Source organism: Pelodiscus sinensis, chromosome 19 (genome assembly GCF_049634645.1).
Source record: "Pelodiscus sinensis isolate JC-2024 chromosome 19, ASM4963464v1, whole genome shotgun sequence".
In the NCBI taxonomy this organism is placed as follows: Eukaryota; Metazoa; Chordata; order Testudines; family Trionychidae; genus Pelodiscus; species Pelodiscus sinensis.
Window position 1 is genome coordinate 21,196,337 of NC_134729.1, and position 21,543 is coordinate 21,217,879.

Here is a 21,543-nt window from a genome sequence, read left to right on the forward strand (position 1 = left end):
GCCTTCAAATACTTTGAAGACCCCAAGATGCAGAGAATTCTCTAGCTGTGATCTGTACCCCATGCTACAGAGGAAGGCAAAAAATCTCCAGGGCCTCTGCCAATCTACCCTGGAGGAAAAGTCCTTCCCGACCCCAAATATGGCAATCAGCTAAACCCTGAGCATGGAGGCAAGACTCATCACCCAGAAAGTTCTCTATAGTAACTCCTATCATCCCTCCATTGACCTATTTCCCACTGATAATGGTCAATTAGTTACCAAGATCATGTTATCTCATTAAACCATCCCCTTCATAAACCCATCTAGCTTAATCTGGAAACCAGATAGATCTTTTGCCCCCACTACTTCCCTTGGAAGGCCATTCCAGAACTTCACTCCTAATGGTTAGAAACCTTCGTCTAATCTCAAGTCTAAACTTCCTACTAGCCATCTTATATCCATTTGTTCTTGTGTCCACATTGGTATTAAACTTAAATAATTCCTCTCCCTCCCTGGTATTTATCCCTCTAATATATTTAAAAAGTGCAATCATGTCTCCCCTCAGCCTTCTTTTGGTTAAAGTAAACAAGCCAAGCTCCTTGAGTCTCCTTTCATAAGGCAGGTTTTCCATTCCTCAGATCATCCTAGTGGCCCTTCTTTGTACCTGTTCCAGTTTGAATTCATCCTTCTTAAACATGGGAGACCAGAACTGCACACAGTATTCCAAATGGGGTCTCACCAATGCCTTGTATAATGGCACTAATACCTCCTTATCCCTACTGGAAATACCTTGCCTAATACATCCCAAGATCATATTAGCCTTTCACAGCCATGTCACAATGGTGGCTCTCATTCTATAATCAACCAGGACTCAGAGGTCCTTCTCCTCCTCCATTACTTCCAACTGACGTGGCCCCAGCTTTAACTAAAATTCTTGTTATTCTTATTAATCCCTAAATGATCCTGTTGGTTAATAGTACTAGGTGAGTATTCCTTCAGATGTTATGGAAGCTCTCAGTGTACAACAGTTGATAATTTGTTACTTTCCCCATGATCAGCTTTTCTTTCACTGCTAGTTAGTTCCTGAAAGCTGTGTGTCCAGTTAACCAAAACCCTTTAGCTAGAGACTGAAATGCAATTAAAGAGAGACAATTAAGTTTTCCAGGTGTTTATTAAGTATTCAGTAACAGAGTTCAGACATTTCACATTTGTCCCATGGAGAATAGTGATGAAACTAGTGATGAAATCAGTAAATGGTAGTTCATAAACTTAGATACATATGGAATCTTGATAATTCCAATTACGTAGTCACCTCCCACTTGTTACAAGTTCTCAATTTTTATAAGTGCTTTAACTTCCTTCCTGTAGCATTTTTTCCCTAGGCATCTTACAGATACTAGAGGTAACACAAGTGTTACTATGGCTTGAAAGTGATGAAGTCTGATAGACATTTAATCTGTGTTTCCTGAAGTATAACTCAGCATAATTGATGCTCTACAGAAATTTATTCATACACATTCTTCAAAACATGCATTTTAGGCATTAACAGAAGACATCAGTAACAAAAGTTTGAAAGTACAATGATTGCAGTTTTGTCCTTCAGAATCTCACACATTGTTTGCACATTTGTATTCATCTGATCATAAATAAGAAAACCTTAAAAACATGCAAGCTCCCTGAAACTTAGTTGGAGGTAGGCCTTCATATAATGAGATTTCTGCACAACTACTTTAATCCACTCGTTAAGAGGCAGGGATAACCAGCACTAGTTTAGTCCTCCAGGAACAGTTATGGCCTGTTCTGCTTATGGGCACCTTGCACAACCAGTTCACATCAGGCAATAGTTTACTATAAGCATCCATGGATTCGGTAACAGTGACTGACTTTTGTAGAGGGCCTGTAGTGCCAAACACTAAAGTTCTAGAAGTGCAGCAGACTTCAGAGATACCTTTTACACACATCCACCACCTCCCCTATAATAAATTAACCCTTTTGCTAGAAAAAGGGGGAGGAAAAACACAGTTCCTAGTTTTCTAATACATGCATTCTTTTCCTTTTCAAAAAAGCCATTCAGTCCATTATTGTCCTAAGTGACAAAGACCTTTTCTCACCTACCCAAGTGTACTATGCATAAAATCCTAGAAGTTTAAACTTCGTGATTGTAGGACAACTGAGGAACAAGTCAGAAGGGGCAGTATTTTAATAGCTCTATCAGACTCTGCTTGCTGGAATGCTTTACACAGCACATGCACGATAGTTTCAATAAATTTATGGCTGTGATATCCCAACCAAAAAAGTCTTAAAAAAGCCAGTATTGCACAGACTATGAACCAAGTAAACAGTTTGGGGGAGGTTAGTTGACCCCCATTACTGCTGTAGAGAAGTCATTTACACGCTGTATGTGTATTATACCAAAAGCATCTTCCACCTTAGTTTTACACCTTGTGAAAATTCTCAAGTATTTCAGATTCTGTGTCTGTAGTTAAATCTACAGCTACAAAACCCACTGCTATTAAAAGTTACCCCAGACCTAAAGTGTAACACTACAAGAAACCAAGGTTCCTGATTGGTTTTTTTTCCTGAAAATGAATATAAAAAACACAAACAAAGCTTTGATAAAATATAAGTTCTAGCATAGTTTTTCAAAAAAAAAATGCCATAGTGCAAAGTTTTAACTTTTGCTGAGATCGTGCCTGTATGATACACATCTGATGAGCTGATAATGGACATTAGAAAAAGTCCAAAGAGGGGAACAGTGTTAGCACAGCATTGCCAATAGCTGAAGTCAGGAATGTATTCACAGATTTCAGGGCTACATTTTTAAGCCTGGTTTATTTCAGATCCATTTAATCCTTCATTTGGAGTCGAAGCAATGAGCAGCACACACTTACACAGCAGAGGAAGAGCTGGAGAACTGTCGAGACATACAAAGTTCTAAAGTGATTTTGAAAGAGGTTTTGCTGATGTGGTTCACACATCAGTGTAGAACTGGTCTATTTGGTCTTTATACATCTTCATTACAACAGGCCTCTTCAGTTTCATGGTTGGACCTGCAAGGAGGGGAACAGCATTTTAATCAAGTCATTTATTCTACTTATAAGGCCAATTCCAAAAAGTTTAATCTTTTGGACAAGGCTGCCTGCTGACCTTGGAGAAAGGTTGCCCAACTCACTTCAGGTTGGCTCAAATATCCCTTAGGTGATTGTAGTTACCCATTTTGGATGGGGACAATCATTTATCAGTTACACATGCAAGTTGAAAGGCACAGGAAACATTGCTGCAAGAGGCACTCTATACAGGAGGAAAGTAGCAGCAAGACTGCCAGTGTCAGAGCAGAGGAACAAAGTTGGGTTAAGCCCTGGCTTCCTACACCAGCTAAGGTCCCAGGCTGTCCAGGGGCTCAAGTGACAAATGCTTTGTCTGGGGCTCTAGCCTATCCAGCCAGAGTCATTTGGAAGGCCAGGAGTTGAGGAACAACCTTTGGTGGCTGGGCACCAAAGGGAGGTTCACAGCAGCCTGAGGCAGCTCACTGCAATTCTCAAAGGAGTTTAGACTCTGGCACATTCTTTGAGGAGATGTTTAAATCTCAGTAATGGGTCAATGTTGTAACCTGGTCCCCTCACATGGTGCAATTAAGCAGCCATGCAGCCTACTTGTGCCCCTCAGGGAAAAGACCCAAATGACTGTCAAGTGGGAACAGGCACCAGAAATAATTAGTTCCAAGAAGTGCACATTTCTCTACTACTGGGAGATGGTCACTTGGAGGCCTGGATGTCAGTGTCCAAATCTTTGATTTGTTTTAACTGCTGTAGCAACTTATTGTTGCATCTACAACAGGGCACAGATAGTTTCCAGCAAGGCTTATTGGAGGTGAAGTGAAATATTCAACCCATCCTATTCTCCAAGTTCCACCCACAAGTCAGCCAGCATCTCCTTCCCTCACTCCTGCCAGTCAGCAACCTCAGCCTATTTCTTTGTTTCTTCACACAGATTTGCTGAATGCCAAGAGTGGCTGTTCAATCTACCCTGCTGACAGGCTCCTGCAGTTCCATTGCTTGAATGTCCAGCACAGTGAAACAAAATACAGGACTATGTAGCACTTTAAAGACTAACAAGATGGTTTATTAGATGATGAGCTTTATTAGAAGATGATGATCTAAAAAACCATCTTGTTAGTCTTTAAAGTGCTACATAGTCCTGTATTTTGTTTCAGCTACACCAGACTAACACGGCTACATCTCTATCACTATTCAGCACAGTGAAGTGAGTGAGTGTGACAGTTTAAGACTAACTTTGATATCATAATACACGCAAGAGATTGTGTTATATAGGACTTAAGCATTACATCTTCTCACTGCCCTTATTTGAAGCCAGATGACTTGCATTTGTTTCAACATGCAGTACCTACTTACCTAGCTGTCCACCAGCGATTGAGAAGTCCTTTTCTAGGAGGGCCCACTTCTGTATTTTCTGTGCATTTGAGGTTGCTTTCTCATTTACTGATGTAATTCCTTTCTGGATAGCTGCATAGACAGCTTTGTCTTTGCCACCTACAATGTCTGAGACTTTGGTAGCTTTGCTGCCTAATTTGAGGCAGTATGCTATGACATCTGGAGTAAGGTCATCTTCAGGTTCCCCTGTTTCTCCATCGACATTGCACTGTAAGGAAGAACAGAACAGCAACGTTACTTCACTTGCCCAACAGTTTCTTTTTTCTGGAGCATAATATATAACGTCTTCTACATTCACATTGTTATTTAACCCAGCAAACTTATTTTCTATTATCCTGGCTGATCCTAAGTTGACAGCCAGAAATCACATTATCTTGGTGCGACAATTTGCCAGTTCACTGAAGCCTGACTTGATTATGTTGAAATGAACCTCCCCCCTCCTCCACACCCATCTCGGCATCCTGAAAGCTATGTTCAGAACCTAGACTGCTCTCAGAGGTAGGTAAGGGATTTCTAGGACTATTTTGTTATCGCTACCATTGTAGCTAATGCTCTTTTCCCATTAGAGACATTTCTAGAGTTAAAGAAATTATTTGAATCCGGGAGAGGTAAAGCAGCACCATGTACTGACCGACAAGAATGCAGCTGGGCTTCACTATACTGGTTTCTCACGTTCTTTGCCTAACAGCTCAGCACCTAATTATGGAGGACTGGGAACTGGCCTTCAGAAATCTAGAGCTCAATCTAGGGGAAATTTTAAATACAAAGCCATTTTCAGTAAAGAAGCTATAGCCTGTTACTGCTACAGAGGAAGAGGTTTGAGAAGGAAAGGGAGAACCAGATTTTTCCCCTGTTGTATCATACTGCTTCAATGTTCTCAACTTCTCCATCTCCCCATTGCGTGTACTTATTCAGCAAAATTAAAGGGGATGTTCTGCACCTATAACTAAACTATAGCTGGACTAAATATGAAGAGAGTAATTCTCATGTGCTTTTGGTCAGGTCCTTGTAATTCAAGGTTACAACTTTACATGCTATCGTGTTGCCTACAAATCTGTAGAACATTAGGTTTGTGAAATGCTCATTTTCAAGTGTTAAACCATGTCAAATCAGATTTGAAACTAACAAGCCCTCCTAACTCTTTATCCCAAGAATCTAGCCAGAATGGCTAAATCGGATAGCTAGAAAAATGAAACTATTTATCAGGAAATAATGAAAGAACCATACCTTCAGTGTTAGAAGCATAGAAAGAAATTTTGCCTTGTCTCCAATTAACATTAGATTACTAATGATGGGAACAGCTTCCTTTACAGCATCTTCAATTGGAACAGGAGGGATGTTCTCACCTCCAGCAGTAATGATGAGCTCTAGAACACAGGCATAACTATAAAAATGGGATTGGTCACTGCCATTTTAGCTTTGGTGTTTTTTGTGAAGCGCAGTTTCAGACACAAGATGACATGCACATTACAGCAATTGTACACTTTACAAGACAGCTGTCTGGCTAACTACCAAACAAGGATTTAACTCATCTCTAAAAAAGGGACTTTAGTAAAGCCATGCATGGGATATTCAAGTCTAAGTGAAGAACAGATTTGAAACTGCTCAAGAGGAATTATTCCCCCCACTAAAGGTGTGGGGGGGGCGGGGGGGGGGCGCAATAGGGGAGGAAAAAACAGGACTGAAGAAATTTAGTTATAGTTTGCTATGTAGTACATGGGGCCTTGAACATTTGTGACCCTTACCACCACTTATTGCTTTACTATTTAGATCTGCATATTGGAAGAGGGGGGCTTCCTCTCTGGGCAGGAGGGAACTAGCTGTTCCTTGGTATACAAGGAACAAAGTCTTAAGCCCAAAAGAGGGGCTGGGAAGAGAATAGTAATGGCAGAGGGGGCTGATTTGTGCTCTGATCTTGGGAAAAATTTACCCTTTTGAGAACCCAAGAGACACACCCAATGCACCCTATTTTAGCAGTGTTACCTTCCACTGCCAGAGCTCCCCTGCCCCATCCATATGTGGAAAATACTAAAATCTTCCCCTCCCAGCCTCCAAGTATGCCTGTGCTACTGACAGTACAAAGCTGAAAGGATCAATTTGCATTTCAACAGGACACTAGAACAAATGAATCTGATCTGCTTTTGTAACTGTCCTGTAGTAACCAATTTAAATATTGTCCTTCATAGCAAGGAACGTATACATGGGCTGCTCCCAGGAACTTCTTCACTTACAGTTAAGGTAGATGGACAGATATAGAGGAGTTAGCTATAAAAGCAAATGCTACCACAGCCAGCTGCAACTAGAAAAATTATTCTGCCAACCTAGATTCCCTCAAGTCAGTATGGCTAGCTATCATGTTGCTATAAAAGCCACTGGCTCTTTAACCCTCACCTTTGAAGTCTTGCTTTTCTGTTTGTTCTCTTGTCCTGCAGCATTCTTACACCAGATTTAGAATGCTGTACAACTTTTAGCACATCACCTTAAGACCATGCTGGGTCATAAGTGGTGTAACTGCTCAGAGGTACTAACTACATACCAAGTCAAAGAAACCTACTTTGCTTGCAAGATTTAAGTGTTGATGGTATAGGGTGGTATAGATGGACAATGCAAACCAAAGATGAGGCATACCTTTAATTCTTCCAGTGATGTAGAGGAATCCATTCTTGTCATGCTTGCCAAGATCACCTGAATGTAGCCAGCCTTCTTCATCAATTGCCTCTTTGGTTTTATCCTCCATGTTCAAATAGCCCATAAAGATGTGTCTTCCAGAGAAGCAGATCTCTCCACTGCCATCACTGTCTGGCTTGTAAATCATTGTCCGGCAGCCTGTAACTTCCTTTCCACAGCTAAAACAGGGACACACACGCCTTAAGATTCAGTATGCGAAACAGCTAGGACTGCCAAAGCTTAGATTCTAAACTGGTACCACTTTTAAAGTAAAGCATTTCCACAAAGCCATGAGACATACTCCAGCTGGAGTCAAATTAATCCCTTGCCAAAAAGAGATGCTTCTAAGCGGTCAGTGTAGTGAGATCTAAAAAGGATCCAACATTAAGCATCGAGATTAATGCCTACTAGAAATTGACACCAAATCCACACTAGGAAATAAAATCAGTAGAACTGTTGCTCGGGGTATGAAAAATCCAGACCTGTGAGCAAAGGCATTAACACACAAACCTAGCCCGCAGTGTAGGTTGATAAGAATTCTGCTGTTGACCTAGCTACCACATTTTGGCAAAATGGACTACCTATACTGATGGGCAAAGCCCTCCCATTGGCACAGATAGGGGCTTCCATTGGCTGCTGCAATGCTTCGAGTGGAAATCTGCCCTTGGTGTTTTCAGAATATTGTTCTGAAACCGGGATCTTGAAACCGGAAACCCTGAAGAGGATCCCAACCTCAGTTTAATGGGTTGCCAAGGCTTGTGTTGGCCCTGGGCCCCAGCAAGTCCAAAGAAAGGCCAAACCCCCACAGCCCTGTCATGGTGCAATGAAGTTTGAGAAACACGGTTCTAGAATGCTTGAGGTTTAGTCAACTGTATTGCAGTGAAGGTATTTATTCCAACACACAGGTCACCCTACCTTCTATTTCAATCTGGTATCTTCACGTTGATCTCTTAAGTTACTGGAGATATTAAAATATTGATTGTGTAGGGCCATCTCTACCAATGCTGGGGCCCTATACAGCCCACCAGTCACACCCTCTTGCCCCATGGACGGATCCACTCTATGGGTTGGAGCTGGGGGCAAAAGCAGGGCAGGGAGGCTGGCTTATCTGTAGCCTCAGGAATGCAGGCAGGGGGCATGGGTGGCAGTGAGCAGCACTAGGACTCAGGAGAAGCAGTCCATAGCAGTGCAGCCGGCCAGACAGAAGCAGCACTTTGAAGAGAAGCAGCAGTTTCACCTCCAGCTACTGGCTGATCCTTGCTCCTTTGGCCCAAACTTATGCTGCTTGCTGCCACCTGGTGAGCAGGGGCTGGCCAGGGTCGTGGCTCTGGTGAGCAGCCCATTAGGCAGCATCCAGCTATATAGGGCACCATGAAATGTGAAGTGATTTGATGCCTCAAATAGCTGCATGTTGTTTTGAGTATCAGTAGGGATAGCCCTGGGGTGCAGTAGTAGAAATCATGAGAAACAAAAAAGTTCCACCTTTCCCATTTCTCAACCTCATGGCTGAAGTAAGCTTGTTCTTTACTGGTGCTAGCTTGATACAGACAGAAGGAAGGGAGCTGCCTGTCTCAGTCAAGGACAGCAGTGACTTAAGTGGCGAGTTGACTTCTGGTGAGATAAGCACTGAACATTTTCTAGGTAAGAGTCGGCTATCTAGTTTCTCTGCACAGTGATAATACATACCTAGTGATCATGAATGTTTCTGGAAGAGAGACTGTATGAGGTCCCGAGCTCTCACTCATGCCATACAACTCATACACGGGAATGTCAAGACTCAGGAAAAATTCCAGAGTCTCTTTAGTAATTGGGGCAGCCCCAGTGTAGCATTTTGTGCATCGATCCAATCCAAGACCCTTCCGAACTTTTTTATACACCAACTGCCTGGCTAGACGGAAGTTCACTGGGAGTTCAGAAGACCTTTAAGGGAAGGATTGAAAGAGGCAAGTTAGTATATCAAGATCTGATTGGAATCTTGTCCTCCTAGAGGGTCGTGCTTCTACTTTGATTCAGAGGAAGATGCTTTTAGTTTTCTCCTACAGACCACAAATGAAAAAATGTAAGATGCAGGATTCAGTCTGATAGCACCCTAGTACAGTGGTGCTCACCCTTTTTTCATTCATGACCCCCAGAGCCAGAGAAATTTTTGTTGAGTCCCCCCCCCAAAAAAAGCACATGCACTGGGAACATTTTTTGCAGCCCCCTTAATTTTAATCACTGGTCCGCCCCCGTCACATCCCCCTGCTGCATGCATGTCCAGCACTGAGCTGGGAAAAGAAAATGCTAACCGGCCCAAAGCACTGTAACCCCCCAGTAAGACAGCTATGACCCCCCACGGGTTGCACCGATGCCTTAGCACGTCACGTGCTGATCTGCTATTAGGATTTACAAGCTGCATTTAAGTAGTTTAAAACACACTTACCCCTTCATCCGTTTCAGGTTAGTTTGTAATCCTACTTCTTTAGCCCATGCTGCCACTTTTCTTCTGAGTGCAGAGGATTTTGCGCCCACAGATTTCATTTTTTCTTCCATTTTCTCCCAAACACGGGGGACTCCCATAAAAGCTGTTGGTCTCACTTCCCGTAAGGTGTCTACTAAGCTGCCCTAAGTGAAGTGGAATTTTAAAATTTTAAAGCCACTTTTGGAAGAAAATCTAGACTAACTAGAAACAAAAAGCCACCGATGTATTGAATCAGGACTGATTGCTAATGAGTATCGTATGCCATTCCTACAGTATACTCCTATCTTCATCTGGCCTCCAAGTAACCAGATCTGGTCCGTGACCCAGTGGGAGCTTCAGCCAGGCTCCCTACCTGCCCTATCTCCCTGCACATTGCTCAGAGAAGCCACTGCAAGTCTGGGAGGACAAGGGAGAGGCTTTGTGCACTTCCCCTTCTCTAGCACAATCTTGCAGCTCCCATTGGCTGAAAGCCAGCCAATGAGAGCTGCCTGTTCACAGCCGTTAGCACCCAAAAAGTCTCTCCTCCTGGGTTCACAGCATTCAGAGCAGCGCACACAGTTCTCAGAGCTACTTTGAGCTGTGTTCTGGGACATAGAAGGCAGGGAACCTGGCCGAGGAACATACTGGGCTGCTGGCTGGGAGTTGCGTAGGTAAGCACCTCCTGGCTAGAGCCTGCTTCTGGCACCCCAGCCCCTCCTTTCCTCCCTCAACCCATTATCTCCTCTCTCCCACACCCTTACCCCCTCCCAGACTCTGCACCCTTTCCTCCAGGTCAGAATCCTCTCCTGCACCCTAATCCCTTACCCCAAGCTCCCTTCTGCACCCAACCTCCATTAATTTTATGGAAGAGTGTGGCCCTCAACCACTTGTCAAATTCTTGGAACACCCCTGCTGTAGTACCACTACATTGTGGACTCCAGATTAGTATCAAGTATCACTCCCCAGTTAAAACTAGGTGCCCCCAGAAACAAGCCTCATGTTCAAACTGTCTAGCCTTAAAATATTCTCACTAGCTCCCCTGCCTTTTTATATCATTAGCAGTGTGAAGATGCTTGCTTTTTGAGAGCTAGTCCCAAACTTTGAAAAGCAAAGGCCAGTGAACATTCACACCCCTTGCTTTGACTCCAGATTCCTGTGTGCTCACTATGCATCGGGCAAATCACCTGGCCATTCATGTCAAGAGAGGGATTTTTCCCCATGGTGACATTTGGGAGTATGGCCATTGCACAACCCAGTTATTAAGAAGGGAAGTCGAAGAGTACAGTGTCTAAAATATTATACAAGGACCCAATATAGTCATATAGATTCAAGTGCAGGCATTTTCTGTCCTTGTACTACACAGAGCAAAAAGGTGACTAGCATCTCTGGCATCTGTTTAAATAACTTTAGAGGGTCTTCGGTCACAAAACAGGTGTAATTTACTAGAACTTGAATAAGTGGAATCAGGATGGTCTGCTTTGTACATGGCCAGCCTACTTTGTCTTATAACACAAGGCTATTATCTCAAAGGGGCTATGCAGGGGTTACTGTCTATAAGCATAGAGCTTAAGTAGCATGATTTTTACCTTCAGTGCATCTGGTCGAGCAAAGAAAACTTGTGCACCAAATGCTATTGGCAGCCAAATATCAATCATTTGAGCAGCAATATGACTCAGGGGAAGGTAGCTGATCACCAGCTCCTGTTGTTCTGGACCTTCTGTTAGACGTACGTAGCGCCCTGCTGATAATGCAGTCCAAGTAATCTGAAAGCAGAAGCATCTCATGGTTACCATGTACGCTAGCAATTCTGAACAAGTTTGCAAGGTACACATAATGCTGAGGTCATGTAATGTTATGAACTGGGAAGTAGCTTTAAAAAAAAAAAAAATCAACTTAACACTTCATTTTACTTTGAAGTTCACCTTTTTCAAACTAGCTAAAGGGACCAGGAAATTTAACTTGGAGAACAAATGGGCCTTATCAGTCAGTTACCTGCTTAAGCAAAATACAGGACTATGTAGCACTTTAAAGATTAACAAGATGCTTTATTAGATGAGCTTTTGTGGGCCAGACCCACTTCCTCAGATCAAATAGTGGAAGAAAATAGTCACAACCATATATTTGATCTGAGGAAGTGGGTCTGGCCCACGAAAGCTCATCATCTAATAAACCATCTTGTTAGTCCTGTATTTTGTTTCAGCTACACCAGACTAATACAGCTACATTTCTATCACTATATTTTGTTTCAGCTACACCAGACTAATACAGCTACATTTCTATCACTATTTTACCTGCTTAAGACTTCAATAAAATAGATCCAAGGCCAGAAAGATTAGATGATCAGTGGTCCAATCTCCTGTATAACAAGCCATAGAACTCCCAAAATAAATTTTTAACTATAGTTTTGTTCCTCCCTAAAAAGATCTGATTTTAATTTTAGTTGCCACTGTTTAAAAAAAAAAAAAAAAATCTATGGCCCTTGGCAAGTTGTTCCAATGATTATTTGCCCTCTTAAAAAAAAGTTTGTCTAGTCTGAAAATATCTAGGTTTAATTTATAGGCATTGGCTCTTCAAATCTAGCAGACAAAGGTATAACAAGATCCAACCAAGATGTGTAAGCTGCCCAAGGCACCCCTTAACCCTCTTTGTGAGGCTAATTAGACAGTGTTCCTTGGGTGGTATATCCAAGGAAGACTATGGTGTTACAATGCTGAGAATCATGGTGCCTAACTTTTAAGGCATCTAGAAATCTGCAGAAAGACACAGATCCATAATGCTAAGACAGGCACCAAGCTTCCCCTATAGCACAAATGCAGACAGATAAGCACTAGAGATTTTAAGTGTTTTTGTAAACTTGTAACCACTGATGTTCACATGCAGGGGGAGGCAGCTCCACAGGAGCTGGTGTGGGCAGGAAGCCAGCTTTTAAGCTGGTTCCCTGCAACCACTGACTTCTGTGGAGTTGCCTCTCCTGTGTGGCCTCTGTATCAGAAGCAGCATGTGGGAGGGGTAAGAAGGTGTGCATGCTTGCAGGGAACCAGATTAAAAGCAGGCTCCCTACATGCACCGTATAGAAACAGGGAAGGGATTTTGCATGTAAGTGTATTTGTTTAACAGTATCACATCTAATAGGTACCTAAGGATATGATCCACAAAAGCCACGTTGGATGGGAAGCAGTGTTCCCTGTAAGCTGAGTGGTCAGCCAGGAGAGGTCCTTGTGCCTTGGTACCTGTAACTAACTTTTCCATCCATGTGAGAATAAGTTGAGGGAACACTGGTAGGAAGCCCACCAAGACAGCCAGTAGGATATGCTGACCAGAGGAGGTATAACTTAAGGTGCGTTTTTTAGCCTTAGTCCACATTAGGGCTTTATTCCAAAATAACCCCACTTAGGTTGAATTTATAACCAGAGCATCCACACTAACTAGCCCACTATTTCAAAATAAGAGACTGCTTATTTTTAAATTTGCCCTCCAGCTTCTCGGGAGGAAAATGCGCTAATTTCAAAATAATTATTTTGACATCCATTGACACCTCCCTCCCCCTCAAGCAAACACATCTGAGATCGGGGTCTGAACAAGTTTAGTGGCTAAAAGTCTGTTCTCAGTTGAGAGTCGCTGTCTAGGACTTAGACATCCAGATGGAAGCAGCAGTGCACCTGTCAAGAGTATGAAACATAGGTGCTGAGGGAACTTTTATCCTGAATAAGAAGCTTAAGTGTAAGTTTCAGCACCTGCAAGAAGTTGAACAAGTCACAGTGGAGCCAAAAGTGGGACTGACTCAGCGTGAGATCCAGAAAACTACTCAAATACCTAACCCTTCCCTATAAGGCATGTCTTACAATCCTTTAAATCTTTATCTGGGCTCACTTGCAAACCTCTCCAATTTATTTTTGAATTGTGGACATAGCAGTTCAGCCACAGCCATAGTAGTGACTCATTAAAAAAAACCCTCTAATCCTACAAGATTCTCCCATTTATACACCTGGGCTACGTCTAGACTGGCATGATTTTCCGCAAATGCTTTTAACAGAAACATTTTTCCGTTAAAAGCATTTGCGGAAAAGAGCATCTAGATTGGCACGGACGCTTTTCCGCAAAAGCACTTTTTGCGGAAAAGCGTCCGTGCCACTCTAGACGCGATTAGGCGCAAGAAAGCCCCGATCGCTATTTTCGTGATTGGGGCTTTTTAGCGCAAAATACTGCATTGTCTACACTGGCCCTCTTGCACAAAAGCATTTACGCAAGAGGGCTTTTGCCCAAACGGGAGCAGCATAGTATTTCCGCAAGAACACTGACAATCTTACATGAGATAGTCAGTGTTCTTGTGGAAATTCAAGCAGCCAGTTTAGACAGCTGGCAAGTTTTTTCCACAAATCAGCTGCTTTTGTGGAAAAACTTGCCAGTCTAGACGCAGCTCCAGGGACTGCTTGAGCCTTCCAGCTGATGACCCTGGGAAGCAGTGTCAAGGTGAAGAGCGTATTCCATCCTGTATTATGGCCTCCTTTGTTCTTAAGTGTATGTTTCCAGTATTAGGAGGCTGAGTATTTGAAAGGGGTGACTGAAGACATGTAATTTATACTCTGGGGAAGTGGAAAAGAAAAAGAAATTTCTCATGAGCAGTGATGGAAATACCTGCCCATAAGAGGGCAGTCTTGTACCTTTTCTTTAGCCAACTTCAAACACACTATTGGCTAGATCATGGGCTCCTAAACTGGGGGGAATGAAGAAATTCCAGGGGGGGAAAACACATGCAAGGCAACCTAATCCCCCCCCCCCCCAGTCAATCTTCTCCCCCTAAGTTTTGCTGCTTTTTTTTTTTTCAGCCCGGTCAGTTTTTTGCTCAACAAGTTTTGCTGCTGCAAGGGGGGGGGGGGGGGGGGGGGGGAGAGAGAGAGAGAATGAGCATTAGACCTACCATGGCATCTGTTTTGTATTAGTGGCATTTCTTAAAGTGGCCCACAGATCCAGCGAGAGCTACCACCAGGCTGTTCTGGTGCATTTATTTACAGGCTCCATAGCTGCAGAGCCTCACTGCTACCATTGGCTGCAGAGCTGGTAAGAACCACAGTGGCCTGGTAGGAGCTCTCAGAATGGATCCATGGGCCACTTTAAGAAACACTAGCCTAAAGTAACTATCTGGGAGATTGCTACAGTCCCAGATTTTGTACCCTTAGAGCTTAAGTTGCATGAGTTTGCAGAAGATTGAGTCAACCACAAACCCAGCCTGTCCAATGCTTTTGGAGTTTGGCTAAAGCATTGATATTAGGAAAAGCTGCTGATTTGCAGCATTCTGCTTTTTAGAGGCCAACAGATTAACTAGCTGAACAAAGAGTATGCCTAGAAGCATCTCAAATGTTTTAACATCTTTGCTGGTAGAGTAGACTCAGTCCTCATAAGATGTGTTAGACAGCATGATGCTAGGGAAACAAGCTATGCAAAGCTATTTCCAGACATTCCTCTCCATGACTGCCTCTGCATAGAGGTGATGGATTAGTGGCACTGACATCCCACTTCATGGAACTTGAGGGTTTTAGTCTAATTTCATTAAACAGCCAGGGTTGGTCTTCCTTCCTCCATTCTATAGATGGGAAGGGCAGGAAATTATACTGATAATGGCAATTGCTTTGACATCTAATGGAGAGCTAAGAGCTAATTATTAGAACCAACAACACACAGTAGGGCAGGGGTTCTCAAACTGATACAATGACCCCCCTAAAATACTAAATGAATTTGTGAGACCCTTCCCCTCCCAGCCCTGGGTCACTTCTTCCCCACTTCTCAGACTGCTTGCCCTCCTGCAGTTCCTTCAAGGCATTTGCAGTCCTCAACGCCCTTCCCCCTGGGGAGGGACCCCCCCCCCCCATCTTTCTCCTGTGCCTCTTCTGCTCTGTGTCCCTTTGGTCCCCCCGTCCTCCCCCGAGCCTTCTCCTCTGACGTGCCCTTATTTACCGCCGGGCCCACTGCCCCAACCCAATCCCCCAGCCCGCTGCCTGAGGGACCCTGCCCTCTCCCAGCTGGGGAAGTGTTGGGTCACCTGGCAAGCCGGCCTCCCTCTCCCAGACACCTTGCCGCCTCCTCCTGCAGCTGAGCCACGCTCTTAGGAGTCCTGCAGCCCTGGCCACGCTGAGCGGCTTGCTGGCAGCTGCCTTCCACCACCCTGCCACTCTTTGCAGCCCAGGGAAGAGGGGTCACAAGTGAAAAGCCAAATCCAGCTTCAACCCCCTTCTAAGTTGCTTGCGACCCCCCAGGGTCAAGACCCCCAGTTTGAGAAATGCTGCGGTAGGGCCCAAATTCACAAGAAACCTAGCAGCAGTTTCAGTGCCCTGATCTGCTTATGGGAGAGCACTGGCCTTGAAGTTAGTCTGTCACTATGTACAAAGTGATGATCTCTAATTTTGACAATAAATTTAATACTTCTTTTCCTAGATAGCTTTGACCAAACTGTGGGTGCTTTGGATTTACAGGGAGTACTCCCACAAATAAGCTATGCACTTGTGCAGCCGCTCAAGAGATTCAAATGCCACCCAACTGATTACTAGAGCTCCCATAGCTAGGTTTTGTTTATGGTTGTGCACATTTGCACATGCTCTGGGGCACAATTTATTCTTCACATGGATGGAAGAGATTAGAAAAAACATTACTTGTGGGACATTACTTCTGGTCAGAGTGAGGCAAATGTTAATGATTTTGCCAAATACTGCTTAAACAAACAAAAACAAAAAACCAAAAAGAGTCTTGAATAGGAAACCATTCCAAAGTTCGAAAAAAATTTCATTTAGTTGAAATATTTTGGCTAGACCCATTCTTCTAGTCTCAACACTACTTAAAATAGTGCATCCCAGAGAAATCTGAAGTCCCATTGCAGTTTGGCTTTTTATTTTTATTACTTGTAGGCAAGAATACTTACATTATCATGACTGAGCATAACTCCCTTTGGCTGTCCAGTTGTTCCTGAGGTATATATCAGTGTACAGCATTGATTAGGCTTCTGGGAATCAATAATTGTATCAAGCTGGGAATCTGGAATGTCACGGCCAAGGCTCATAAATTCACTCCACTGCATTAAAAAAGTAAAGAGCTTGGTCAAGTTTACATCTTCCACATATACAACAAAGTGATCTGGAAGGAACGTGGGAGGGGATTTAAACTGGTGAGGACCAAGGTTCCCTCTAAGGTACACACCAAAAATTTCAGTCCCACTCACCTCCTCAGCAGAGCTATGTAGTCACAGCCCCAGCTGCCCCACCCCAGGAACAGCTGGGTAACCATGACATGGCAGCTGGGAGCTGGCACCTGGGCCATGGTACTTATATAAAAAAAAAAAAATAGTACCACGGCCCCTGCTACAGTCCCAGCCTTAGCAGCCGTGGACCAGGTGCTCCTGGGGGACAGTACAATTTTTATACAGTACAGTCCTACCCTTAGCCACACTCCCTAGAGCAGCTGGGGCCCCAGCTGCATGGCAGGTGGCTGCCCCATATTCTGGGACTGCTACTGGGGCCATGGTGTAGCTGCTCCTGAGCCAGGGAAGTGGTGCTAAAAATAGCACCAGGGCCCTAACCTGGATGCAGCCATCACAGCCCATGCGGAGTGTGGGAGTCCTGGGATGCAGCTGATCTGCTGGGGAGAGTCTGAGTGTGAGGAGGAAGGATCAGTGTTGTGGGGGCAATGCTTTGGCAGCCTGGGGGCTGCTCTGGCAGCCTGGGCTGCATAGCAGGGGGATGCCTGGTGTGCCACAGCTGGAGCTGGCCCGCAGTGAGGCTGTGCACTCATGTGCCAGTATTGACGACATGTACGCAAAGACAAGACTCACTCTGCTCAGATGGAAAAAAAATCTTAAGAGGGAACACTGGCAAAGACCATGATTGAAATCTCCCTGGAAAAAACAGTTTTAGACCCTTATTTATAGCCTCACTTAATACATGAAGATCTTTCCATCAAAAAAATCACTTAAATTACAATCCACTGTAAAAGCTGTGAGGGGGAAGAGAAGTGGCACCAATACAATGATTTTACTCTGCGGACACGTAGAGAAAACAGACATGTTTTGGAGAAGGAGTCGTTTTAATGAAGCTCCCTGGGCTGGTAGTGATTCATTCACTGAGTCTTACCTGCATATCAATGGCTTGTTTTAAGAAAGTGGACTAGAACATCTGCAAGAAACCATTTCTGTGCTTAATTAGCAAGGCTCTCTCTCCTGCTATCCTGGAGGGCCAAAGAACCTACTTCTCCATGGCTTTTATTTTTGGATGTAATGACTATACCCACCCTACACAGCTGTAGAGTTATCCTGCTCCATCTCCATCTATTTGTGTAGAAATATAAGCAAACTTTCCCCACCCCAAAAAAGTGTTCCCTAGAGAGCAAAATCTAGAAGAAGCTTCCACGGGGGTGAGCCATGAGAAATAGCAGTGATACCGCTCTTGCACTGCTCCCCATCCCCTCACTTCAAAGAGGGATTCTTTAAGTGTTCTTGATTGGAAGACTAGACTTGTTTCCAGAAATGGCTACAGCAGACCCTCACAATTGAGGGAATTGCTATTCATGGATGTCTCCCACTGCCTCACTGCACCCTGACCCCTGCTGTGGGGAGCTCTCTGCTGCAAGCTCCACGTGAGGGCCAGGCTCCCAGTATTCACCATTTACAATGGTGCCAAGAAAACACCACCACAAACGGTGAGATTTTATTGTATAACAGGAAGTGTTACTGCCCTTATTTTTCTAATCCTGAGAAAGTTATGACTCTAAAACTGGAAAGCTCTATAGTGCCATATATACCTGAAGTGGTATAGCAGCTGCTAATTTACTTATATTTCTCCCTTAGGCTTTGTCTACAGTGCATGGTTTTTGCACAAGAAGCTTTTTGCAGAAGAGATCTTCCACAAAAGCTTGTGCAAGAGCATGTCCACACCTCAAAAGCACATTGCAAAAGTGACGTGCTTTTGCACAAGAGCATCCACACTGCATGGACACTCTTTTGCAAGAAAGTGCTGATGGTCATTCACACAATGCCCATCAGAGCACCTGTGCTTTTTGATAGGCTCTTTTTGTGCAAGAAACCCCTGTTGAGCGTCCACACCTTTTTGCACAAGAGTTCTTGTGCAAAAAGGAGTTGTCTTGTAGAAGGAGGTATACCTACACTGCAAAAAGCCCTCTGTTCTGTCGATTGACTGTAGATCTTCTTGTGCAAAAATGCGCTTGACGCATGAGTGCTCTGCAGATTTTTGCTCAAAAAAACTGTAGTGTAGACATAGCCTTACTGTATGGAGTCAGAGTAGGGTGTGAACCTAGAATCTTCAGCAAGTGCCATTTATGCCTGCCTGGTGGCAGCAATTGATTATCCTTCAAGCATGGGGTATCTTGCCAGTATTACTCTTTACGGGTGCATATCATGTGTGTAGTTGCAACACCATAAAGTATACCTAGTTATCTGGGAGCAGAGTTATTTGGGAGCATTTGCAATATGAAAGCAATACCCCAAGTGTTACTTATAGAACATTACTCACAGTGTAGAGATTTGGTCTTTTCTCCTTAAGCTCGTCATTGTACTGAATGATTGCTTTCAGAAGAGGGAGCTTGTGCTGAACCTGTAATAAAAGCAGCAGATAGAGTAAATTAGTATTTCTTACATACTTCAAGCTGGAGACTTAAGATAGCAGCTTCATCCACAATTGAAAACGCAGCCACCTTTACAGTGGAGAGTATTAATGCTTTTTAAATTAGACTCCAGTAGGATTCATGTACTATGGGAGGAATTTCAGGTAAACAGAAAGTAAGTATCCAGACTGACATTTTACAGAACCCATGATGGTATTTGTAGTGATGCTACATTTTTGCCTGTAGTATTCTGTGGTTTTAGAGATTTGACTGAATGTTTACTTCAACTTCCCTTTCAACATTGATTCGGCTACAAGCTTGTAGCCAGACACAAACCCCATCTTGTTTTTCCATGAACCCCATCTTGTTCCCCGCCCCCAGAGAGCAAGAGAAAGGCAGTCAGCCTTTGATGCCCTGGGAACGCAGGTGTGCTGCCTGTCCCTGACTCTACCATAAACAGAAACCAGACAGTAAATGGGCTAGCTTACGACCCGGGGCCTCCCGTCACCCTGATGGCTAGTACCAGTAATTGACACGCCTGCACTGTCCCAGGAGAGGAATCTTCGTCCATCACATACCAGAGGTGCCCATTGTCTGCATTTTCCCAGGTGTAAATTATGCTTTGCACCCTTCGTGGGAAATTTGGCATTCAAAGCCATTTTTCCTAATTGGCCACTTGAGACCAGGAAGAAGCCTACATGACCCAAGGGGTATAAGAGAGGTTCAGCAGCCCACCCCATTTGAGCTCCAATCATCTATACCTGCTGGCAGGTATTGATTGTCTCCCGAGGTCTGTGGGACGCCCAACCTCGCCCTACTTCTTCCCGAGGGATTGAGAGAGACGCTGGCCACGCCAAGTCTGGAACGCAGGGGTGAGAATATGTACCTGCTATGTGTCTATTTTGCATGCATTTAATAAGAGCTCAGAGAACCAAAAGGGTTTCATGGTACCTGTAAGTGACTTATTAGTGTAATTTCTGTCCTGTCCTTTGTAGTGGCTGTGTTATCTGTAACACAGTAGTAGCATTTAACAACTAAGTTTACCCTGTAACAATAAAATAGTAACTGTTTAAGCTTTAACCTGACTCCTTCAGTTGCTGTAACAGAACCAAGCACAATTTAAAAGAACTTCAGCCGGTCCTAAGGGACTCACTGCCCTGACCGTCGGCTGACAGAGCTCCACTCATCTACCTCTGATAAGCAAGACCACTAGATGGAGTCTTATTAAAAGAGATTCAGACCCTTATGTGTAAGAATGCAGTCATCTTTTCACTTCAGTCCTAATTTGCTTCCCTGACCGATTACAGGAAGGCTTGCAAGCATTAGTGTGCCACCCCTTATCCCAAGAGTACTATGCATACACCAGGTACAGTCTGAAGTGGGGGGGCGGGAGGGGGGAAGGGAAGCAGGAGTGCCATCATCTGCTGTACTGCCAAATCTGCTTTCATCCTCAGCCCTCAAAGAATGGGTATTTCTTGGTTCAACAGAACAAACAGAAGAGGGAACACACCCTTCGTTACAAATAGCAATGGAACGGATATACTTGCCCAACTACTTAACCCAGCCAAATGCTTTTCATATGCTTGACACCTAAACAGGTGGTTTAAAATAAAAAGGATATTTACTTCTAGGATTTTCTGCAGCTGCTTGTCATTCTCTACAATCAGGATATTAGCACCAGAGTTTTCTGCTACATACTGGCAGGCTTCAGGAGAGTTTGTGGTGTAGATGCCAACAGCAAAACCACTATAAAAGAGAGGAGAACTAGTAAAGTAATAGTTTACAGAAGACGCTTCCCCATAGTAAAAAGTGTTTCATGTTAAAAAAAAGTTCAGATTAACGATAAACACAAGGGAGATAAGTTATAGAAATTGAGAATCCATTCATGAAGATCTAGAATTTGTGATTTCCAGAAGCCTCAATAGACTAGATTGTCTTTGCAGAACCTCAGCTCCAGGTCTAGTAGAACCCCCACCCTCTATCCCTAACATGATAAGCAATGAAATGTTGCTTCAGCTCAATGCTATAGGAGCAGGACATCCTTTAATCAAGCTATGTATCCCTCAGTCTTACTTGTTCATGTGTTAGAGATGCTAATGAGCTTTAGACCAGGGCTGGGGAACCTCAGGCCTGAGGACTGGAGCGAGCCCCCAAGGCTCAGAACTCCCCCCGCAGCATCCTTTCTGCTCAGAGGCCATGTCAGTGAGGGTTTGGGTTTTCCCCTCCTCCCCTTTCTCCTTCATGTGCAGCCCCTGACTGATTTTTCAGTGGGTCAGTGGTCACTGACCCAAAAAGGTTCCCCACCTCTGGCTTAGACTAGACTATATACACATCTTTGCTAGCAATAAAAGTAGAGTCTTTGACAATCATTCCATCAGGTTTAACAAATATTGGCATTTGACAATA

At 43.8% G+C, this 21,543-nt stretch overlaps 1 protein-coding gene across 5 annotated transcripts in view; it reads right to left on the reverse strand.

Moving 5' to 3' along the window:
- Positions 1–1,131: 1,131 nt before the first annotated feature.
- Positions 1,132–21,543, reverse strand: part of ACSBG2 (acyl-CoA synthetase bubblegum family member 2) — a 37,378-nt gene continuing 16,966 nt past the window's right edge. For all 5 annotated transcript variants that reach the window (XM_006126802.4, XM_006126804.3, XM_006126801.4 and 2 more), the window contains 10 exons: positions 20,763–20,883; positions 19,047–19,127; positions 16,448–16,597; positions 11,124–11,300; positions 9,520–9,701; positions 8,784–9,017; positions 7,059–7,276; positions 5,658–5,797; positions 4,392–4,638; positions 1,132–3,029 (listed from right to left, as the gene is read on the reverse strand). In XM_006126802.4, coding sequence (XP_006126864.1) covers positions 2,950–3,029; positions 4,392–4,638; positions 5,658–5,797; positions 7,059–7,276; positions 8,784–9,017; positions 9,520–9,701; positions 11,124–11,300; positions 16,448–16,597; positions 19,047–19,127; positions 20,763–20,883 — 1,630 coding nt within the window. In that variant the 3' untranslated portion in view covers positions 1,132–2,949. The remainder of the gene's footprint in view (positions 3,030–4,391; positions 4,639–5,657; positions 5,798–7,058; positions 7,277–8,783; positions 9,018–9,519; positions 9,702–11,123; positions 11,301–16,447; positions 16,598–19,046; positions 19,128–20,762; positions 20,884–21,543) is intronic.